Raw genomic sequence first — 19,466 nt, 5'->3', positions numbered from 1 at the left:
CCTACTCCTCCAACCTCCCTCCCTCCCTCCCCCGCCTACCTCCCTCCTCCCCCTCCTCCCTCCTCCTCCCTCCCCCTCCCCCTCCCCTCCCCCTCCCCCTCCCCCTCCCCTCCCCCTCCCCTCCCCTCCCCTCACCCCCCTCCACCACTCACCCCACCTCTTCTCTGCTCCCTCCCCCCACCTGATTACCAGCCGCCTTCCTTCTCCCCGTCCCTCACAGCTGCCATAATCATTTCTTCATGTGCCAGCACTTATGGACCTTCCGCACTTACAGTGCATCTTCTGCCGTCTTTCCTCACTCGCTGTCTCTGCCCTCTCTCAGCCCCTCAGCATCTGGTTGAGCGAGGAAGAGGACGAAAGACGACTGAGCTCGAGCAAGGGAGTCGCATGCCTTAGGAAACGAGACATGCCGAGAAGCTCATGGGGTCTTGTACAGTCTTGATTCAGCAGTAAACCTGCCTTCCTCCTGTTTTCCTCTCACCTCCTCGAAACTCTTTCCTTACCCCCTCTCGTTATGTTCTGCTGCTTGACAGCTCTGACGGGTCTGAGCCACCTGCTGGAGGAAGAGAGCGCAGCAGTAAGGTGCCCTTGACATCGATGGAGCTCCTCCAGCACCCTCTCACTCAGCTCCAGCTCCCGTGCTGTCATCTGATTTGCCAGCCCCTCCTCTCCCTCCCCCTTCCCCTCCTCCTTCTCCTTATTTCTAACAATGCTTCCAAGCTCGACCACGGCATTGAGGGCATGGAGGAAGTAGAGCTTGAAGACGTTCAGATCCCCTGACTTCTCCTTGCTGCTCACAAAGGAGAGGAGAAAATAACATGTCAGCGATCGAGGCCAGGAATGAGATCACGGTACGTAGATGAACATAGAGATGAGACAGGAGACGGGAGCGAGGAGGAGAGGAGGAGAGAGGAGAGGAGGAGAGGAGGAGAGAGGAGAGAGGAGAGGAGGAGAGGTAGCAAATTTTCAAACTTGTAGACCCCAAGGACCTTTCAGGAAGGTTGGAACAGCTTGACAAAGTGAACAACGGAGCAGGACACGATGAAAGTTGAGGCGAGGGGGGGGGGGGAGAGGCTGACAGCAAGTCGTTTACCTGCTGCAGAATTCGTTGATCCTGTGGACCTCGCTTGTCGTGCATGCGAATCTGATGAGAAGCTCGAACCCCCTCACGTCAATGATGTCCTCACGTCCTGAGGAGGAGAAGAAGGTACTGAAGGAGGGAGGAAGGGACCTTGGTATGACCACAGGAGGCGAAAAGTCCAGCTGCTTCATCCTCTCTTTCAGCTCCTCGTAGGTCAGCCAGTGCTTGTCCTCCGCTCGCAGCGCCTCCCACATGTCCGAGATCAGTTGCGCCATGCGAGTGAGGCGGCTCTGGGGGAGACAAGGCTCAGGAGAGTTGAGCAGAGAAGGAGAGAAGAGAGAAGGAGAGACTAGAGGAGGGGCGGGAGCTGCTGAGGAGGGAAGGAGAGAAGAGAGAAGGAGAAACTGGAGCAAGGCAGGGAGCTACCTGGTCTCCAACCACGTCCTCCTGGATGATCTTTAGCGATACTTGGTAGAGGGGATTCTTAGCAACATGTTGTAGATCGATGTACTTTGAGTCTGAAGCACAAGACTCCTGCGCCATTCTTCCTTTGAACAGCAGGAAGTTGTTGATCAAGACAGCGCTCTGGTCGAACATTAGCATCTTTGAGACTTGTACCTCACATGCTTACAACGAGGCTGAGGAGGGTAAAAGCTATGATCAACTGCAAAGACCATGTTACTGAATGAGGGAACAAATGTATAGACGTACTTGCCTGGAACAAGATGAAGAGTACTTTTGCAAGTGCAGAGTTTCCTCCATTGTCCTCCACTTCCCGCACAATACTTGTCCAGTCATCAAAGGTACTGATCTGTGGGAAGGGAAACGAGACGAAAGCGGCGGAAACAGAAACAAACAGGGCGAGTATATAGGACATGAGGAAAGACAGCGGAGTCAAGATCAAGGGAGAGGAGATGGGAGAAGAGGAGAGAGGACGAGGGAAAACAGTAGGAAGATTGAGATGTCATAAACTATCGCAAGACAATGAAACGACAAACTTGGAAAAGCGTGAAGAGAGCTTCGCTAAAGGTCTGCAATGTAAACCAGTGACTTGGTAACGGCAAACTATCAAGGACATATGATGAATGTGGGGGCAAATTCAAGAACAATCATAGAACAACAGCTGAATGGAAAATTAACGAGAGGAGAAGCAGGACAAATAAGCCGGCAAAAAGGACGCGGAACAAGGAGCAAAAGGAGGAAGATGGTAGCGATGAACCTCCAAACGTGGCGAGTCAGCAGCAAACAGATTCACCTGAGAATCACAGAGCAAGATATCACTTCATATCCTCCCTTTCCCTTCCCCTCCCCTTCCCCCTCCCCCTTCCCTTTCCCCTTCTCACCACGAGGATGGCGAAGATACCGTACACCATGACAGTCACGAGCAAGGTACTGCCCATCTCCGGCACGGCCATGCGGATCGCGTGTACGATGTAGCCGAACCCCCGGTAGACGTCGACCATCTTGAGCAGCCGGATTGTTCTGATGAGAGGCATGGCCGTCCAGAAGTTGGAGGAGGAAGAGGCAGTGACGTAGTTGATGGATGCCCAGCTCAATGAGACCTGAAGAGGTTCAACGGAGAGGTGGGAAGCAAAGTGGGGACAGAAGAGCAGAGGTGAATGTAGCGAAAGTCAGCAATGATAGAGGAAGGGGAGGGGGGAGGGGAGGGGGGAGGCGGCGGAGAAGGAGGAGCAGGTACCATGACGATATCAAACACGTTCCAAAAGTCTGCAAGGCAGCACAGGCAAGCAGTCAGCGTCTAGAAGGGTTCCTCCATCGCCTATCACGCAGCATAGCAAGGAACTCTCAGACAAGAAGGGGCTGAAGGACTTACCAGACAGGTAGATGAAGACTCTATGACAGTCCATGCAGCTATATAACGATGTGCAGACGTCGAAGGTAAAGAAGACGGAGAAAGCGATGTAGATTTGAGTGAACGTCCGTTGGATTTCTTCGGGGGTCTGAAAGTAGGAAAGAAAGACAACTTCGACTACATTGCCAGCAAAGTAAGTTATGAGCACGGCGCAGTTGAGCCATCTCCTCGAGAACCCGTTGTAGTACTCCCAGCACTGGCAGTCAAGACATGTCTCAGTGAGATCGAATGACAGTCAAGAGCTCCAAGATTCTCACCCGGTTCTGCCAGAACCTCAGGGCGCCAGTGGGTCGAGGTAACGACTCTTGTCTCTCCATGAGCCTCCTGATCGCGCCGCTCCAACGCTCAGCGTCCTCATCCTGTCTCACGTGTCAGCACAGGACGAGAGAACATTCGATGGTGAGCCACGTTGTTGCATGTTACTGTCACAATCTGACGCGGTCGGATGCCATAGTTGTCACCATAGAGCTGCTCGACTCATGTCAGATCATCACATCCACCCGGCACAACACATTGCCCACATGTTCTGCCATGAACAAGATGAAAACGTTTTCTTCCACAGGCATGTTGATATCGTGATGCTGTTTGCCGTGTAGGTGGTGATAGAACACCGAGTCTGACGTCCAGACGCTCTGAATGGTCGAGATTGGGATAACGTGCTTGACTGAGGTCCTCCATCTGCTGTTGCCGTTCGGGTGAATGGTCAAGTTCTGGCAGGTGAGGAAAGCTTCATATCTATCCACGGTTTGTTGAGAGTGAAAGACCCTCCGCCATGTCCTCGACGGCCAGGTCGACATTGGAACAGGTTCTGTACCTGTCGTTGATGGGTTGCGATGGAGAGCGTTATGACTTTCCCTCCTCTCACGCCCCTCAACAACATGATCGATCTGTCCTGCACTCGAGGGGCTCAGATCAGCTGCACTCGCTCTCTCCATGGCTGCCGAGCCATGCCGTGCTTTGTCCGTCAGTCCATTCTCGGCAGAGTGCTGTCGGCAAGAGGAAGGCTCTCCCCTCATCAAGTTCTGCCAGCATGTCGCATCCTGCTTCACTTTCTTGCTCCATGTCTTGTTGTCGTTCTCCCTCCTCACCATCACCTCTCCCTTCATGATCCCTGTTCCGTCGTCCCTCCACCATGACATCTGTCAACCTCGGATATCCGAGTCGTCTCAACCCCACCCTCATTCCTGGACCCACCCTACCCCCTCCGTCCCCCAGTTTAACACCCGGTGACCCGGCCGGGCCCGGCGACCGTTTTCCCGGCGATGGCAGCGGGCCCGGCCATCAGAAATCCGACTGAGTATCGTATGAGGGCGATGAGATTCGGGAAATGGAGGATGGGCACCCTGTAGGAAGAGGGAAGGGAGGTAGGAGGATGGAGATGAGACAGGCGGGCGAACAGGAGGGAGGCAATGAGGGAGGCAAAGGGGGAGCGAGGGAGCGAGCGAAGGAGCGAGCGAAGGAGCGAGGGAGGGACGGAGGGACGGAGCGAGGATGGGCTCAGTAGTGATTGTGAATCTCCGTGTCCCTTATCTCACTGTCTTAGGTTCATGTGGCCATGGCAGCCGGTGCCGATTGATCGGTGAGCCAACGATCATGGCAGTGAAAGGCCGTCTGACGTTTGAGAAGCTTCCAGGAGCTCGCTCGCTCTGTTCTGCAGCAGGCGAACTTTTATGCTAGCACCCTGGATGACAAGGGTATACTGGCAACAGATGACCTCTGGACAGACAGTCACAAAGGTGACAAGTCATGTTGTGAAAAAAGTTGCGTTCACACTTATCTAACTCGTTCTCCACAGACCCTGCGCATGGAAGCCCTGGCGAGGGGGAGAGCGCACAGACTGCTGAGGATGTGGAGGATGAGACGGCGAGGGGTACAACGCAAAGACGCGTCGACGGGACTGCGATGTCCTCCCCTGCTCCTCCCAGCCCAGCAACGCCGAAGGGGCCGAAACAGAAGAGGTTAGGAGAGATGAATCTGGTGGAGATATATTGTAGAAGGAAGGAGCCACAGTAGAGGAGGAGAACGTAGCGAGGACGAGCAATTGAGAGAGTTAGGGAGGGGAGAGGCTGGAGGCCGCAGGTAGCTGTGGAGCTGGCTGACGGTCGTCTTCAGGCAGCGTCTGCGGTACTACAAGCCCAAGAACTTTGCCCTGACGTCTGCGAGAACTAGCGAGCAGCATGTTGCCTCTGCTGGAGAGCCGACGGAGGTGCCGCATGCCTGCAACGAAACGGTGATCACCGTTCAGATCGATCATCGGAACAAGGACCTCAAGGTAGCTTGCGAAGGGAGGGGAAGGCAGGAAGAGAAGTGACAGCTCGCTCGTCAGGTGTTGGAGTACGAGGTGCTAGGTTCGCAGCCCATGTCACAACTGATCGGTGAGAACATGCCGACATCAAACTCTCGTCTTCACTCTCTCACTCTCTCACTCTCTCTCTCGCCTCCTCTCCTTGCCTCTCTCCATGCTCCCCCCCTCCTCTTCCTCCTCCTCCTCTAGATCAGATCTCGAAGACCGAAGGATGGTGTCTAACAGCTACTATGGAGGATGAAGGTGCCCCCTGTTTGCCCTGTCCCCTTGTCCTCCCTCCCATCTACCACATACTTCTCCCTCGCTCCCCTCTCTCTCTTCTTCGCTCACTCCTTCTCCCTTTCTCTTCTTCGCTCCCTCCTTCTCCCTCTCTCTTCTTCGCTCCCTCCTTCTCCCTCTTTCTTGTTCCGCACTCTCCTTTGCTCTCGCTCTCTTCCCGTCTCCTCTTCTCCCATGTCTCTCTCTGCTCTTTCCACCCACCTTGCAACAATCATGCTACGAATCGCGTCCTTACATCCTCCTCGTCCCCTGGGGGCTGCAGACAGTAGAAAGCTCCCCTCTTTCGTCTTCGTGGAAGACGTCTTCTACGTGGATTCTCGTCAACCCGCCCACCAGGACTTCACCTCCCGCATCCTGCACAAGTTTGTGGACGAGGTTAAGCACAGGGTGAGCTGACAGGTCGTCTCTCATCGCTCTGACAAGTTGCAAGCAACGCCGAGCTGTCAGGGTCGCAGAGCTGGACAGAACTCAGTTCTCCTCCCTCAGCGTCGCCGTAGGCAGGAAGTACCTCTTCTGCCATGGAGGGCGCTGCGAGCACGCGGTAAGCTCTAGAGTCTGAGCTCCCCAGCTGCTGACAACCCCGGCAGATCACGTTCTCGCAGCTGGAGGGCAGGTGGGTCTCGCCTTCAGATCGGGGTGAGCAAGGGGGTAGGGGGGCTGCTAACCCGACGTGACACGTCAAGTGCTCCAGAGAAGTTCCCGAGGGAGGTGTGGAGGACAAGGCCGTTTGCCCGCAGATGTCAAACTTGTGACAAGCGGACTGCTGGGATCGTCACATACGCCGACAGAATGAGCAAGGAGACCCCAGGTGGAGCTCAGCTGGGAAGAGACTTCTGACATGTTTGACAAGCCCGGCAGGATTCTTCTGCCGAGAGTGCTTCAGCTCGGCTCACCCTCCTGCTGGGGTCGGAGCTCAGCAGGAGGAGCAGGAGGAGCAGGAGATTTTGCGGTTGCGAAGTTACCCGTACATTCACGATGACTGAGGAGACCTGACCTGAACGTTCTCCTCCCTCCTGCTCTCCTTCCTTCCCCTCTTACATTCACTCTTGCCCCTCCTCCCTGCGTCTCGTGCCTTGCCTCCTCTACATCACAGCTCTCTTCTTCTGATCGGAACGGAACGATCGACATCTTCCCGCCCTCCCATCAAACTATCCCAGTCAGCGAGCTCTGCTGCTCCCGCTGCACCACAGCCATGAGCGAGAGCCAGGGCAAGAGGAGGAGGAGGCAGAAGGAAGAGGGACGGGTGAAAGTACAGAAGAGCAGTACGAGGAGCAATGAAGGGGGAAAAGAAGGCAGGCAGGCAGGCAGGCAGGCAGGCAGGCACGCAGGCAGGCAGGCACGCAGGCAGGCAGGCAGGCAGGCAGGCAGGAGACGGGCTCTACCTTCGCAGAAGAGTCTGATCCACTCACGTGCTAGGCTGTCACTGCGGGGGCAGAGCACTGCAAGAGACGCTCGCTTGTGAGTGGCAGGAGACGCGAGTAACATCAAGGGTGGACGAAGAAGACGAGGGCGAGGGCGAGGGCGAGGGCGAGGACGAGGACGAGGACGAGGACGAGGACGAGGACGAGGACGAGGACGAGGACGAGGACGAGGACGAGGAGCAACTCATGCTTGACCTTGTCGCTGATCGTCATCAGAGCTCAAAAGGAGGATGGTCCTCCGGTCCTGCACAAATGGACGCGATGAGAAGAGCCAAGGGGTGGGGGAGGAGGGAGTCCAGGAGGAGGAGCAGGAAGGGAGCAGGACGAGGAATGAGGAGGAAAGGAGGGACCTGAGGATTCACTGCCAACTTTGACGATCGGATGAGCAGGCAGCGCTCGTCTCCTGTGTAGGAAACCGGTCAGAGTTGCTCCTCCTCCCCTCCACTTCATCTCCTCACTTCCTAACACTCAACCTCCTCCCCCTGCCTCCTCCTGCTACCTGCAACGAAGGGAGGAAATTCTTCAATCTCAACAGACGATATGTGCAAGGCCTTTTCAAGGGTCAAGCTGGAGAAGGTGAGAAGGAGGCGCAAACTTGACTGTAGGGATCGAAGATGATGAAGCCCGTCTTCCAAGAGCCCGAGGAGGCGGAGGTGGGGGAGGAGGTCTGGTGAGCAAGTTAGATCGTTCGAGAGGAGAGGAGAGGAGAGGAGAGGAGAGGAGAGGAGAGGAGAGGAGAGGAGAGGAGAGGAGAGGAGAGGAGAGGAGAGGAGAGGAGAGGAGAGGACAAGACGAAAATGTTTTTTGGTGGGCAAGAGAAAGGAGGAACAGGAAACAGAGAGGTGAAAAGAAGGGGCAGGGGAAGGCAAGGCGAGCAGCTAACCCCTCTGCTGGGCAGCCAGACTTGATCCCTGTAGAAGGGCTTCGTCGCTCCCTCATGCACCGTTACCACGGCACATCCGATCTGAAGCATCGCCGCCTCCCCTGCTGACGTGTCAAACATCTCCAGCTGGAACGGAGCTGACCTGATTCCGATTTGACAAGGTGGCCACTCTGGTTTCTCAGCTCGTACCAGCCGGCCTCTCGTCCCTTCCTGACCACCCGCTGCGACAGTTCAGGAGGGAGGAGGAGGAGGAGGAGAAGAACATACATTGAGAGGGATGGCAACTCGTCCGATCAGCTCCCTCCCTGAAGGAAGAGAGTTAGCGGACAGAATGGATGCAGGAAGAGGCAGAGGATGAGAAGAAGGTGGTATGGAGGATGAGAATGGTGAAGGGGGGAGGGGAGAGGAGGTGCGAAGAAAGAATGGTGTGCTGGGGGAGGGGTCAAGACAAGGGAGAGTTTGAGGGTTGCAACGAAGGACGAGGAGGAGAACTCACGAGAAGTTTTGATGAGGTCAAAGAGAACGAGGTCCTGCCCATCGTGCTCGTCAAGTTCAACGAAGATTCCCCTCCTCTCTCCTCTCTCTTCCCTCTTCCCTCCTCCCTCTTCCCTCCTCCCTCCTCCCTCCTCCCTCCTCCCTCCTCTCTCCACCACCTAATCATTCTCCGCCTCCTCCTCCAAAGCATTCCTTCTTCTCTTCCTCCCTTTTCCTCCTTCCCCCCTCCCCTGTTCCTCTACCTTATTCGGGTCTTCGGAAGGAAGTCTGAAGTGAGCATGCCACTCTAGCTTGCCCGCCACGCTTGCCCTGAGTGACGTCAGCACAGAGACCTGCAGGAGATGAACGCAGCAAAGAGGGAGTATGTGAGAGATGGGGGGGCAGGAGGCAGGAGAGAAGCATGGAGAAGAAGAGTTGAAGGAGGGAGGGGACGGGGAAGGGGAAGGGGAAGGGGAAGGGGAAGGGGAAGGGGAAAGGCAGGGAGGAGGGGGGCACCTTGTGCGGGCCATCTGTCCCTGCAAGTTGACCTCGACCGCGATGTTCTGCCATTGCGGTCACTGCAAAAGGAGCAGGAGGCGAACTGACCTCGTTGAACCTCTCTGGGAGGTTCCTTGCTGACACCACATACACCTCTGTCAGCCCCCGGACCTCTCTCCTCCCCAAAGTTGCGATCCTCTCCTCGTTCCATCGCTGCTCAAGACGAGGAGGAGACGGCGACGTGTCGGACGGGACTGGTCTTGCTGACAGGGGCTCTTCGTGTGTGGAGCTCCCGTCCTGTCCTGATTTACTCTCCGCCTCCTCCTCGTCTGAAGTCTCAGGGCGTTGACTCGGGACGAACTTGGGAATCTGGGAGAGCTGATAGCGAGCCTCTCTTGCGGCCTCGTTGCCCTCTTTTGGACTCTGAGGCAGACCAGCAGGCGAATCCCTGCCGTTGACAGGCCGGTTCTCCTCCCCTTGTGCTGGGGAAGCTCCTTTCCTGAAGGAGACAAGGCGGTCGAGGGCTCGCAGTCGCTTGTCCTTGAGGTCTTGTTGCCGAAGGCTCAGCGCTCTGCATGTTCGTCAGTCAGCAAGGGCCCAAAAGGAGCCTCTTTACCTTCTCAGCTCCTCCAGGCTTTCCATCTCGGACTGGCGCTCCCTCTCCAGCTGCGACTTGGCTGCCTTGACACCCTCCAGCTCGCCTCCCACCTGAGCGAGAGACGTCTGCAGGCGCTTCACGGTCTCTGTCAGCTGGGCTGCATGAGCCTTGGCCTGCATGCTCTCCTCGTTTGCATGCTCTGTGGAACGAAAGGCGTGTCCTGAGAGCACATGTCATGCCGAGAAGCCCCTCATGACTGCTTACCTGCTTCTTTCCGCGCTTTCTCCCTTGACTCCGTGAGGGATTGGATCTCCTCCCTCAGAGACTGGACGAGCCTCTCCCTCTCTGTCCTCTCCGCTTGAAGATCTAGCTGCAAGGTCCTGTTCTTGCTCTGGAGCTCAGAGTCTTTGGTTTCCAGCTCGAGGACTCTGCGTTCAAGTTCAGCCTTCTTGCGTTGTGCCTCCTCCCGGAATCTGTTGAAACTCTTTCTCTCCTCTTCGAGACAGGACGCCTGGTAGTTTCGCTCGTTCTCACATTGGCGTAGTTGTGCCTTGATCACAACCCATGTCAGCCTCGCCACAAGTCAACGTCATGTACTTACTCTCAGTCCCTCCACCTCTCGATCCAGTCGGGTCGCTTTCTCGGCTGCTTCTCTCTCTGCCTCTCGGACCTCCTGAGTTCTCCCCTGCGCCGTCCGCAACGCCTCACTGTAACTCCTCTCGATATCCTCGATCGCATGTGACTTTGACTGGCTGATTCTATCGATGTCCTCGCCATGCCGCCTTCTCATCTCTTCCATCTCCTTCAGCAACGCATCCTCCCGCTCGCTGGACTTCTTCTTCAGAACTTCCATGGCAGATTTGAGCGCCTCGAGCTCCATGCCCCTTCTTCCGTCAGCTTCTCTCAGTCGCAGCAAACTCTTCTGATGCTCCGCAAGGGCCCCTTCCATCTTCACTTTCGCTTCCTGCAACGATCGTTTCTCTGTTATGGAAGTTGATAGCGCCGAGAGGATCTGGTGCAGACTCTTCTCTGCCTCCTCGCATTCTGACGCGTCGCTCATCGCGGCGCCTCCTCCCCCCTCTCCAGGCTCCTCCTGCAACCCCAGCATTACTGAGTCCGTCATCTTGAAAAGCCTCGACGGTTGTAAAAAAAAATTGACCGTAAAAAAACTTTGACTGCCTTTGACTAACCGGTAGTAAAACGGCACGGTAGCCCGGCCCGGCGGTCCGAGGCTCCGCCGAGCCTGGGAGCCCGGAACTCACTCGGAGTGGCACTGCGGCCCGGTCTCGAGTCAGCCTCCTACTTAGGCTTGCAACAGAGTCACTCAGCGTCAGTCCGCCCCCCGGCCCGCCGCCCCTGAGCCGGCCGCGGGCGGCGCGTCCGTGACTGTCAAACGTGACTGAGGGCATTGGGCATAATTGTGCCGGGATGGGTTCAACGGTTGGCAAAGGCCCCAGTGATGCTCGTTGTGAACTTCCGAAGTTCCGACCGACAGTGATCGGCGCGGCGGCGGCAGGCAGTGACTCACGGTCCGATCAGGGCCCCCCGGTCAACTTCTGGTGGCCCGCCGGAGTCCGACCAGGCTCCGAGTCCCGGAGCCTGTCCGAACTTTCGGTAGTAGTAGTACTCAGGCTCAGGCTGGCAGGCCCGGTGGGCCCGGCGCGGCATCATCCGATTGTCCTCGTATAGAATTTTAACTTAATTTTGAGTGAAGAAGACGAGGCTAAACCGTAGTGCGACACGCGGCGTAATGTCATGATCCGCCGGAAGAGGTTTATCCGATTCACTGAGTCGGTTGCTGACAGTGTCTCTGTAGTAAATAAGTCTAACCGACTTTGCTGCACGGCTCGGTACTGTAGCGAGTTGCATAAATGATCACCCCCACCCAGTAGTCAATGAAGTGGGGTACAGTACGGTAGTATAGTGGGTGGTCCTCCCTGGCCAGGGGTCCTCCCGGTCCAGCAGGCAACTTGCCTTGATTACATTGAACCTGCCCTCGCTTTTTCATCTTCCTCGGAGTAGAAGTTCTTGAAAGCTTCACACGCATCCTATAGCAAGCCAATCTCTTCGTGCACTAGCCACCTTCGTCTTGGAACCATTGGTTCAATCCTTACTCTGCATCGGTTTCAATCAGTCCTCTAGTAGGACCAAGCATCTCGCATACTTCCTGAATCTTTGTGAACACAATGTCTCGTAACGACGTTGCTCTTCTACGCACCGTGAGGATAATCGAGTCTCAGAAAGTCTCATTTCACAGAAGGAGTTGTCAAGCCGGCCAACACGGTATCCGAATCACGAGCGACGGCAAGGAGTGTTTGGGAAATATCTTGAACGCGAGAACAAAGGTCACTTGGTCATAGGATTCCAAATGTACTGAATGCATTCTTGTTGTACCCACTTTGCCAAAGGGATAGAAAAAAGTAGCAATGACGAAAGTCCAGCATGGTAAAGAAACGTAGTTTGTTTTTCTTATCTTTGTATTATATTCAATGAGCATATGATTGTCGTTTCAGAATAAGAGACGATCTGAAACTTGATAAGAGGTGTATAAATAGAGTTTGAATGATATCAAACGGCCAACAATCACCCTGTACTATGATCTTCTTGTTGTCAGAATCCAACACGCGGCCTACCGTAGCGCTGTCAGTGTGTTGCGCTGTGTGGACTCAACTCCAACCTTGATCAAGTCATGCAGTGACAGCCTCACTCGGATGTAATTTTGGAATCGAAATGAACATCCTGTCTGACGGTGAAGAGCCTGTCTTGACATGATTGAACTTCCTGCATCACAATGTTGCGATCCGCACTTCGAGTCCCGCGGCTAGTGAGAGTCACGGTCGTTCCGAAGCAAGTTCAACCCGGACTGGCCGTGACGCCGCAGTCACCCGGACGCCCCGGGCCGGGGTCCCAGCCGGGCCGAGCCTCCGCCGAGTGGCGATACAGCGCCGTGACTGCCCCAGTAGCGGAGGCGGGCTTGCGGACCGTACTCAGATGCAACTTGGCAAGGGGGTGCTGACTTTCTTTACTCAAAGTTAAGTTAAAGATCAGTACGAGGACAATCCGATATGATCAGGAGAGTCGAGGAGGCTTGACCCTGACACTGTCGCACTGGCCAAACGGCGAGAAGAGAAAAGACAGCGAGAACCAAACCTAATCCTGCCAACTGCTGTCCCCAAACTTGCTGACTGCCCGTGACAGCCTTCCAAGTGACTCACTGTCACCCGATAGTTCACCAGCTGGTAGTGATTTTAACTTAACTTTGAGTAAAAGAGTTTACCAGCCCCTTCACTGACTCCTTTAGCTGAGTCCCTTTACGAGCCCTCAGTCAACCGCGCCGTGCCGCGGACTCCCGGAGCTCCGGGGAGTCCGGACGGAGCACCTGTAGCGGTCAAGTCCAGCTACGGGTCCGACCTGCAGGGAGCTGGTAGGGTAGGGTCACCGTCGGTCCCTCTGGTGTCCTCGACTCTTTACTACAGGCCGTGAGCTTACTTCGAGATTGGGATGAGATTCCAACAGTTATCAGGAGGTACCCCTCCATTCTACTGTTTGGATGAGTGGTAATGATGGGTGGGTACAGGACATGTCAGCTAAACCGAGCAAATCGCCCCTCCTGCCCTCCAACTCTTGAAGCTGCCAGCTGCTCTCCCGCCACACAGCAACTTCTCCGCTCCTCCTCACTCCACTCATTCTCTTCTCGTCTTCTCGTCTTCTCCTCTGACTGTCTTCCCCATCTCGCTCGCTCTATTTTCGTTCCTCCTTTCCCTCCTTCAACAGCAGTCTGTGTCGTAATCATGCTCGATCAAACCGTCGCCCCCTCGCGCACTGTGACACTGGTCGACATCCCTACGCGCAACTGCGTGAGAAACGCTTCGGAGACTAGAAGTGGAATCAGAGTTACCAGCGATGGCAAGCAGTGTCTAGGGAGTATCTTGAGCGCAAGAGCTACATGCGCAAGAATCTTGGAATCAAGGCGTAAACTTGAACCTCCCTGCACGCCCGGCCATTGCAGACAGCCCAAATCAGCAGCCGAACCCTGCTAATTGTTCATTTGTGAATAGCTAATGCGTTTTTCTGCTTCTCTTTCTTTTGTTATCTTATCATCGTGAAAAAAATCCTCTCAAAGTGAATCAATAAATGAATTCAACCAGAAAGAAACAAAAATTCCTCACTGTTCTGACACGGTCTTGTGGAGTGAAAGTTTTGCAGGAGTGCTGAAGATCAAGGTAATGGGTGGTCTATGACAACCAACACAGGCTCCTCATACACCACCTTTTGCCTCATGGCGGGCGGCTCAGTGACGAGACTGTCATGAATAAGCTTCTTGCAGACAAGGGATATGAATTGCCGGTCAGTTTTTACCGCCAGGAGGATCTATCATACAAGGGGCATCTGCGGCTTGGGTAGCAACCACGGCGACGTCTTGTTTTTGCTCAGAGAGCTCTGCGGAGGGACCACGTTGAACACAACGGTTGAGGAGGTTTCACCAACGGAATTCTCCGCAGTGACGGTGAAGGAGAGTGGATTAGGTTGACTGAAGTCGAACGTCTCGTCCAGCTGACCTCCGATGGAACCAGTCTGTGGGTCGAGCTTGATACCAGCTGGGAGTTTCGGGTGAATAGAAAAGCGGAGAGGAAAGGTCCCGGCCACATTGCTGGGGAAGGTCATCACAAACTTCCCGAGCGTCAGCTCTAGATTGGTAGTGTCGTACATCAGATCCCTCGGCTTCTCCATGACCTGCAGCTTGAAATTGACTGAGATGCTGCCGAAACGATTTGCAGCCTTGAGCTTGTAGCGCGTGAGGTCAACAAGCTTCATCGGGGTGCCAATGAGCTGAAAGCTGCGATCGTCCTGGCGGAGAATGCTGAGACCGTGGGGGAGCTCGGGGATAGTCGACAGGATGATCCTGCCAGCCCCCTGCACAGTGATGAGCACAGGAGGGATGGTCTTGCCTAGAGGAAACAAGAAGATGTGCTCCGTCTCCTGCAGGCTGTATGAGGCCACGTCGTTGACCTTGTGCAGCTCAAGGTGATGCGGGGCCTCATCCCCTTGCAGGTCTGGGAGCAGCGAGGGAACCTCGGACAGGGCGATCCTAGTCGGGGAGACAAGCGCGGCATCTGAGGCGAGATGGACCACTGCATCTCTCCCCCCGATGTAAACGAAGCCGTTGCACAGCAGGTGGACCCCGATGTTGCGATCTCTCTGGAGGGTGACAGCACATCGGTTGGGCCCCTGCTGGGACAGTCTCCATGCCCCGATGTTGGTGGATTTGCTCCAGTCATGCGAGCGGCTCCAGGAGAAGCTCATGTCGGCAGTTGCTCCTTGCTGGCTCTCCCCAGCGCGCGATGGTTTGACTCGCGTTGCAAACTGGAGCATGACTTGTCGCTGAACAGAGTCGAGGTCACGGGCTTCGAGGTCGCCGTCTTCCTCGAGTCTGTACTCATCGCCCTCGCTCGAGACCATGGCAACGGCTGTCGCCGATGAAGCCTCTGGCAGTAAGACCGCCATGCCCAGGTGGATGTGACGGAGGGCGACGTATCCTTTCGAGCTCTCTAGATCCCACACTTCACCGGCGATGCCATCCAGCATCACGTGCGGCGCGTAGGAGGACACGACCTCCTCGCTCTCCTGCTCCTTCTCATCAGATGCACCAGCTAGCGTATGAGCGAAGGGCGAGTCAGCCTGCACTCCTTGCTTCTCCAAGAGCGCATCTAGGACCCCCAGCGAGGAATCCGTTCCGACCCGTGTTGACCTGAGCAGCTTCAGCGTCGCCTCCAACTGAGTGGCCTGCACAGCAAAGTTCGAGCTGAGCACTCGGTTAGACGTGACGTCCTTGCCGCAGCTCATGGGGATGAAGCCATCGACTAGGATCATCGAGTCGTACACCTCCGACTTGAGGTTCCCACTCGAGCTCTGCCCTACTGAAGCGAGGGTCGCTCCTACTCCGCCGCTCCGCACACTCACGTCATACCTCACTGCCAGCCCCTGGAGGGACGCATCATCGCCACCCGCTCCCTCAGGAGAGCGCCCAAGTCCTCAAGGTTTGTCTGGGGGCGGATGTGTTGAGGAGCCTGGAGGAAGCAGTACGAGTCGATGGCGAAGTCCGTCTTGTCAGCAGAGAACTCGACGACGTGTAAGACGATCTCGTATCCGGTGTGATCGACCTCAACGATGCTCGAGGCGTTGAGATCAACCCTGCCCGAGAACGGCTTCTTCAACACCTCGACGTCCTTCTCCGCCGTCAGAGGATTCAACTGAGGCTCCCAGAACACTAGTGAGCTCCCCTCGACTTTGCACTTGACCAGATGTCTGATAGACTTCTTACCATGCCGCTTGTGTCGAAGAATGGACAACAACTTCGCGTTGGAAATGTCGTCTACGATGTCTGGCGAGTCGGAAATGTTGTGCTGTATGCTATCTTTGTCTCGTCGCAGAACATGGCTCACCGGCACGTACTGCCGCCTGCTCTTGTTCTTCTCATTTTGAATGTCTTGAAGCTTTAGCACCAAATAAAATTCTTCCCACGGCCCTGAATCTGCTGCGAGAAAGGCAGGATCAATCCGAGTAGACAGCGCGAGCATCAATAAACTCTTGAGAGGCTGCTAAAATCCTTGATAGCAATCTTGCCCTTGCTCTTATCTCCTCATCTCCCTCCTCCTCTTTTTCCTCGTTCCCTTCATCCTGCATCTCCTCCACTTCATCCCCCCTCCCTCCTCTCCCCCCTCCCTCCTCTGGCCTCACCTTCGTCCGCCGGGTCCATGGTGTCCATGGCGCCTCCTCATACACTGTTTGCGGGCAACTCCAATCCTTAGAGTTAGAAATGGGTACGAGGGGGGACGAGACCACTTTCAAGTTGAACCCATCGGAATCCGAGTCGGAAGTTTGACAATGCCCGAGGTATGGGAGCCGACGACGCCGCCAGGCAGCCCAGTGGAAGGAGCAGGCGATGCAGGAGGAGGAGGAGGAGGAGGAGGAGGAGGAGGGAGGGGAGGAGAGCGAGGAGGAGAGGGTGGAGGATCGGGAGACTCGATCCCAAACTTGGGACATAGCACGCAGTATTCGTCAAGGCAAGGCAACGGGCCTGATCAGACTGATGAAGGGGGGAGGGAGGAGGAGAAGAACGTTGCGCACGAAAGGCAGCGACATGCAAGGCTGGCAAAGAGAGTGGTAGACTGGTGGAAGGTGTACCAGCGACAGGAGACGAGAAACAGGAGAGCTCTTGAGGTTTTGATGACGAGGAGGAGGAAGAGGATAATTCAAAAGGCGATGGAAGACTGGAGCATACACAGAATCAGCCATGCTGTCATGGAGATACTTGATCAGAGCAGCAGCAGCGTGAAGGTACACTGAGAGGCTAGGAGGGGCTTCAATGCTGAGAGACCGTGCAGACAGGGAACGACGAGTACTTCCTCCCCCTCTTCCTTCTCCCTGCCGCTGGCGGTAGCCCGTTCCCTTCCGTTGGATCGGTCCTGCAGGGGTCGGATGCGGAGTCTCAGGGGGTGGAGGAGGGGGACTTGGTGATGTCGATCAAGGAGGGGGAGGAGGAGGTCAGCCTTGCGTCCTTCTCGGTGCAGGAGGCTGAGCAAATGATGGTCTCCTCTCCTCTTCCGCTCGTCCAACTTCGGATGCGACGGAAGGCAGGAAGTTCCTATCGTGTGACGATCAGAAAGATGCGATCCTCTGATCTCTTGTCCCACGCCTCCAGCAAGCTGCTGCTTGACCGCCTCCTCCGCGCCTTCCAACGGTTTCTAGCCCTCCCCACCCCGCCCCATCCCTTCTCACCCTTCCTCTCCTTTCCCCTCCCCTCCTCTCCTTTCCCCTCCCTCCCTCCTCCCCTTCAACACTTGGCTGATCTCATCCTACCATTTTTTGCTCTCCTCTTCCTCATCTCGTTTCCTCACTCTCCTCCTGTCTCTCGCTCCTTCGTTCTCATCGTCTCTCTTACCTGCCTGCTCCCTGAGATTTTTCATGCAGGCAGCAGGAGGCTCTACTCGACGTTCTGAGCGCGACGCAGGAGGAGCAGAGCAGAACGACGCGGGAGTTAGAGGAGGTTTGCGCCATGCAGCATGCCAAGATAGCAGAGCAGCAGGAGAGGGCTAGAGTGGCTGAGAACGATTGCCAGGACCTCTTGCTCCAGGTCTCCTCCTCCCTGTCCTCCGCCTCTTACCTCCTGCCAGATCTTGACCATGCAGGATGAGCTGGTAGATCATCAGGTCGTGAGCAGGCAGGAGGAGGAAGAGGCTCACAGGTAGGGGAGCTGTTCATCGCAGTGCACTCGACTCAAGAAGGAAGCAGAGACGCGAGGAGAATGAGCTCTATGCAGAAGAACGAGGAGCTGCTGCATCTGCTGGTAGGAGGAGGAGGAGGAGGAGGAGGACGAAGGAGGAGGAGGAGGAGGAGGAGGAGGAGGAGGAGGAGGAGGAGGACGAAGGAGGAGGAGGAGGAGGAGGAGGACCTGCTAATTGGACGAAGAGGAGGAGAGTAGGAGAAGCGGGAAGGAGGGCTAGGAAGAAGGACGAGGAGGTTGAGATAGAATGTTGCAATCGTGAGAAGGAGGAGAAGGAGCAGCAGCAGCAGCAGCAGCAGCAGCAGGTGCGAAGAAGAACGAAGCCGTCCCTCAAGCTCTTTACTGTGACAGATTGAAGACCTTCAGCGTCACCTGGACGAGGTTGACAAGCACAAAGAGGAGGCGCAGAAACTGGCTTATCTTCATCAGCTGGCAACTGAAGAGGTGGAGGAAGAGGAGGAGGGGAGGAGGAGGGGGAGAAGCTGGTCAAGTTAAGCTGATAAGGAAGAGAGGACAAGGGGGAACTTGAGGAGGAAGAAGGAAGGGAGGTAGATGGAGGAAGGAGGAGGAAGAAGAGAGGCGGAGGGGAGGGAGAGCGAGGGGAGGGGGGGAACGAAGCTCTTACTTGCCTGCTGCAGGTGCGGAGGGAGCAGAGGAAGTCAGAGGCTCTCAGCTTCGAGTACAAGGAGCAGCTAGAGTCCAGCAGGGAGACTTTCTTCGCCGAGGCACGAAGTGACCTCCTCCTCCTTCTCCCCTGCTGACTGCTGGTGAACAGCTCGAGGAGAGTGCGAGCACGATCGGAGAGCTGCAGAGGAAGAATGCTGGTCTGGAGACAGTGATAGGGAGGATGGTGAGGGAGAGAGAGGAGCATGAAGCTGAGACCTGGAATGCTCTCCTCTCCCTCTCCTCCTCCATCGAGGAGCAAGATAGAGGCATTCAGCTACTTTGCCAAACAGTCGCGTATAGGGTGATGTCCTTGTTCAAACCCCTCCTCCTCCTCTCCTCCTGTCCCCTTCTCGCCCTTCTCTTCCCTTCTCTCCTTTCCCTCCCTCCCTCCCCATCTTCTCCCTCCTGATCTCCTCCTCCCCTTCTCCTCCTTCCTCACGCCTTTCACCCCATCATGCATCGTTCACTTTCTCTCTCCTCCTTTCCTCCGTGCATGATCGCTCCTCCTCGTCTGCTCCTTCCCTTCCCATCCCCCCTCTTCAATGCTGCTGACCAAGAGCAAAGAGGATGGAGGAGGCAGCTACTCGCTCGCTCATGCGCGACATGTGGAGGCTCAGCGAGGAGGTGAGAGCATCGGGTGCCGTCCGCTGCTGATCCTCCTGCTCCCTCAGGCCTCAGAGCTCGTGAAGGTGTCGGGGCAGGAACTTGCAACAGGGCTGGAGGTGAGGAGGACGAGGAGGAGTACGAGGAGGACGAGGACGAGCAGGACGAAACGATTGAAGGGACGGAGAGAGGGATGGGGAGGACAGAAAGGTTGGGAAGGAACGAGAGATTGAGGGAGAAAGTATGGGAGGAGGGAGAGGAGTAGAGAAAATCCGTCATGATGATGGAGGTTGGACGAGCAGTGAAAGGAGAGGGAATAGAGGAAGGAGAAGAGAGGAAGAAACAGTGGAGGAGGAGGGTAGAGAGAAGGAGGGAGGAAGGGACGAGTAAGGGAGAGGGAGGAGGCTGACGTCAGTGTCTCAACTTCTTTTCAGTTCAGCGAACGAGTTGTGTCGAGAATGCGCCGGCTAGCAACAGATCTGGAAGGAAGGTAGAGGAGGA

The 19,466-nt window shown here is 55.8% G+C and overlaps 6 protein-coding genes across 6 annotated transcripts; 3 read left to right on the top strand and 3 right to left on the bottom strand.

The window, feature by feature from the left end:
• Positions 1 to 499: 499 nt before the first annotated feature.
• On the bottom strand, positions 500 to 4,093 carry GUITHDRAFT_142096 (hypothetical protein; the record flags this gene model as incomplete). Its single annotated transcript, XM_005828337.1, has 12 exons — positions 500 to 553; positions 616 to 790; positions 1,094 to 1,371; positions 1,508 to 1,666; positions 1,713 to 1,745; positions 2,301 to 2,336; positions 2,425 to 2,643; positions 2,781 to 2,809; positions 2,916 to 3,150; positions 3,212 to 3,313; positions 3,363 to 3,422; positions 3,455 to 4,093. The coding sequence occupies 12 exons, from the start codon at positions 4,091 to 4,093 to the stop codon at positions 500 to 502; spliced, it is 2,019 nt and encodes a 672-aa protein (XP_005828394.1).
• Positions 4,094 to 6,010: 1,917 nt separating this feature from the next.
• On the top strand, positions 6,011 to 6,431 carry GUITHDRAFT_50248 (hypothetical protein; the record flags this gene model as incomplete). The annotated part of the gene is made up of 3 exons (XM_005828336.1): positions 6,011 to 6,091; positions 6,184 to 6,346; positions 6,397 to 6,431. Coding segments are annotated over 3 exons (279 nt in total), but the record flags the coding sequence as incomplete, so codon positions are not given.
• A 1,406-nt stretch (positions 6,432 to 7,837) lies between these two features.
• Positions 7,838 to 10,520, bottom strand: GUITHDRAFT_112627 (hypothetical protein; the record flags this gene model as incomplete). Its single annotated transcript, XM_005828335.1, has 11 exons — positions 7,838 to 7,870; positions 7,909 to 7,943; positions 7,985 to 8,063; positions 8,110 to 8,147; positions 8,339 to 8,372; positions 8,580 to 8,646; positions 8,833 to 8,879; positions 8,923 to 9,385; positions 9,431 to 9,632; positions 9,677 to 9,962; positions 10,014 to 10,520. 11 exons carry the CDS (start codon positions 10,518 to 10,520, stop codon positions 7,838 to 7,840), a joined length of 1,791 nt encoding a protein of 596 aa, XP_005828392.1.
• Positions 10,521 to 11,454: 934 nt separating this feature from the next.
• GUITHDRAFT_153867 (hypothetical protein) lies at positions 11,455 to 11,982 on the top strand. The gene has a single exon (XM_005828334.1). It carries the CDS (start codon positions 11,599 to 11,601, stop codon positions 11,770 to 11,772), a length of 174 nt encoding a protein of 57 aa, XP_005828391.1. The 5' UTR covers positions 11,455 to 11,598; the 3' UTR covers positions 11,773 to 11,982.
• Positions 11,983 to 13,786: 1,804 nt separating this feature from the next.
• On the bottom strand, positions 13,787 to 16,178 carry GUITHDRAFT_142093 (hypothetical protein; the record flags this gene model as incomplete). The annotated part of the gene is made up of 3 exons (XM_005828333.1): positions 13,787 to 15,394; positions 15,418 to 15,947; positions 16,151 to 16,178. The coding sequence occupies 3 exons, from the start codon at positions 16,176 to 16,178 to the stop codon at positions 13,787 to 13,789; spliced, it is 2,166 nt and encodes a 721-aa protein (XP_005828390.1).
• A 536-nt stretch (positions 16,179 to 16,714) lies between these two features.
• GUITHDRAFT_142092 (hypothetical protein) lies at positions 16,715 to 19,230 on the top strand (the record flags this gene model as incomplete). The annotated part of the gene is made up of 12 exons (XM_005828332.1): positions 16,715 to 16,750; positions 16,798 to 16,956; positions 16,984 to 17,153; positions 17,384 to 17,546; positions 17,587 to 17,657; positions 17,705 to 17,759; positions 17,963 to 18,001; positions 18,048 to 18,140; positions 18,335 to 18,428; positions 18,472 to 18,546; positions 18,927 to 18,986; positions 19,034 to 19,230. The coding sequence occupies 12 exons, from the start codon at positions 16,715 to 16,717 to the stop codon at positions 19,228 to 19,230; spliced, it is 1,212 nt and encodes a 403-aa protein (XP_005828389.1).
• Between the last annotated feature and the right edge of the window lie 236 nt (positions 19,231 to 19,466).

Source organism: Guillardia theta (genome assembly GCF_000315625.1).
Source record: "Guillardia theta CCMP2712 unplaced genomic scaffold GUITHscaffold_60, whole genome shotgun sequence".
Taxonomy (NCBI): domain Eukaryota; class Cryptophyceae; order Pyrenomonadales; family Geminigeraceae; genus Guillardia; species Guillardia theta.
The sequence above is the reverse complement of the archived record's forward strand: the minus strand, read 5'-3'. Positions and strand labels throughout refer to the sequence as shown.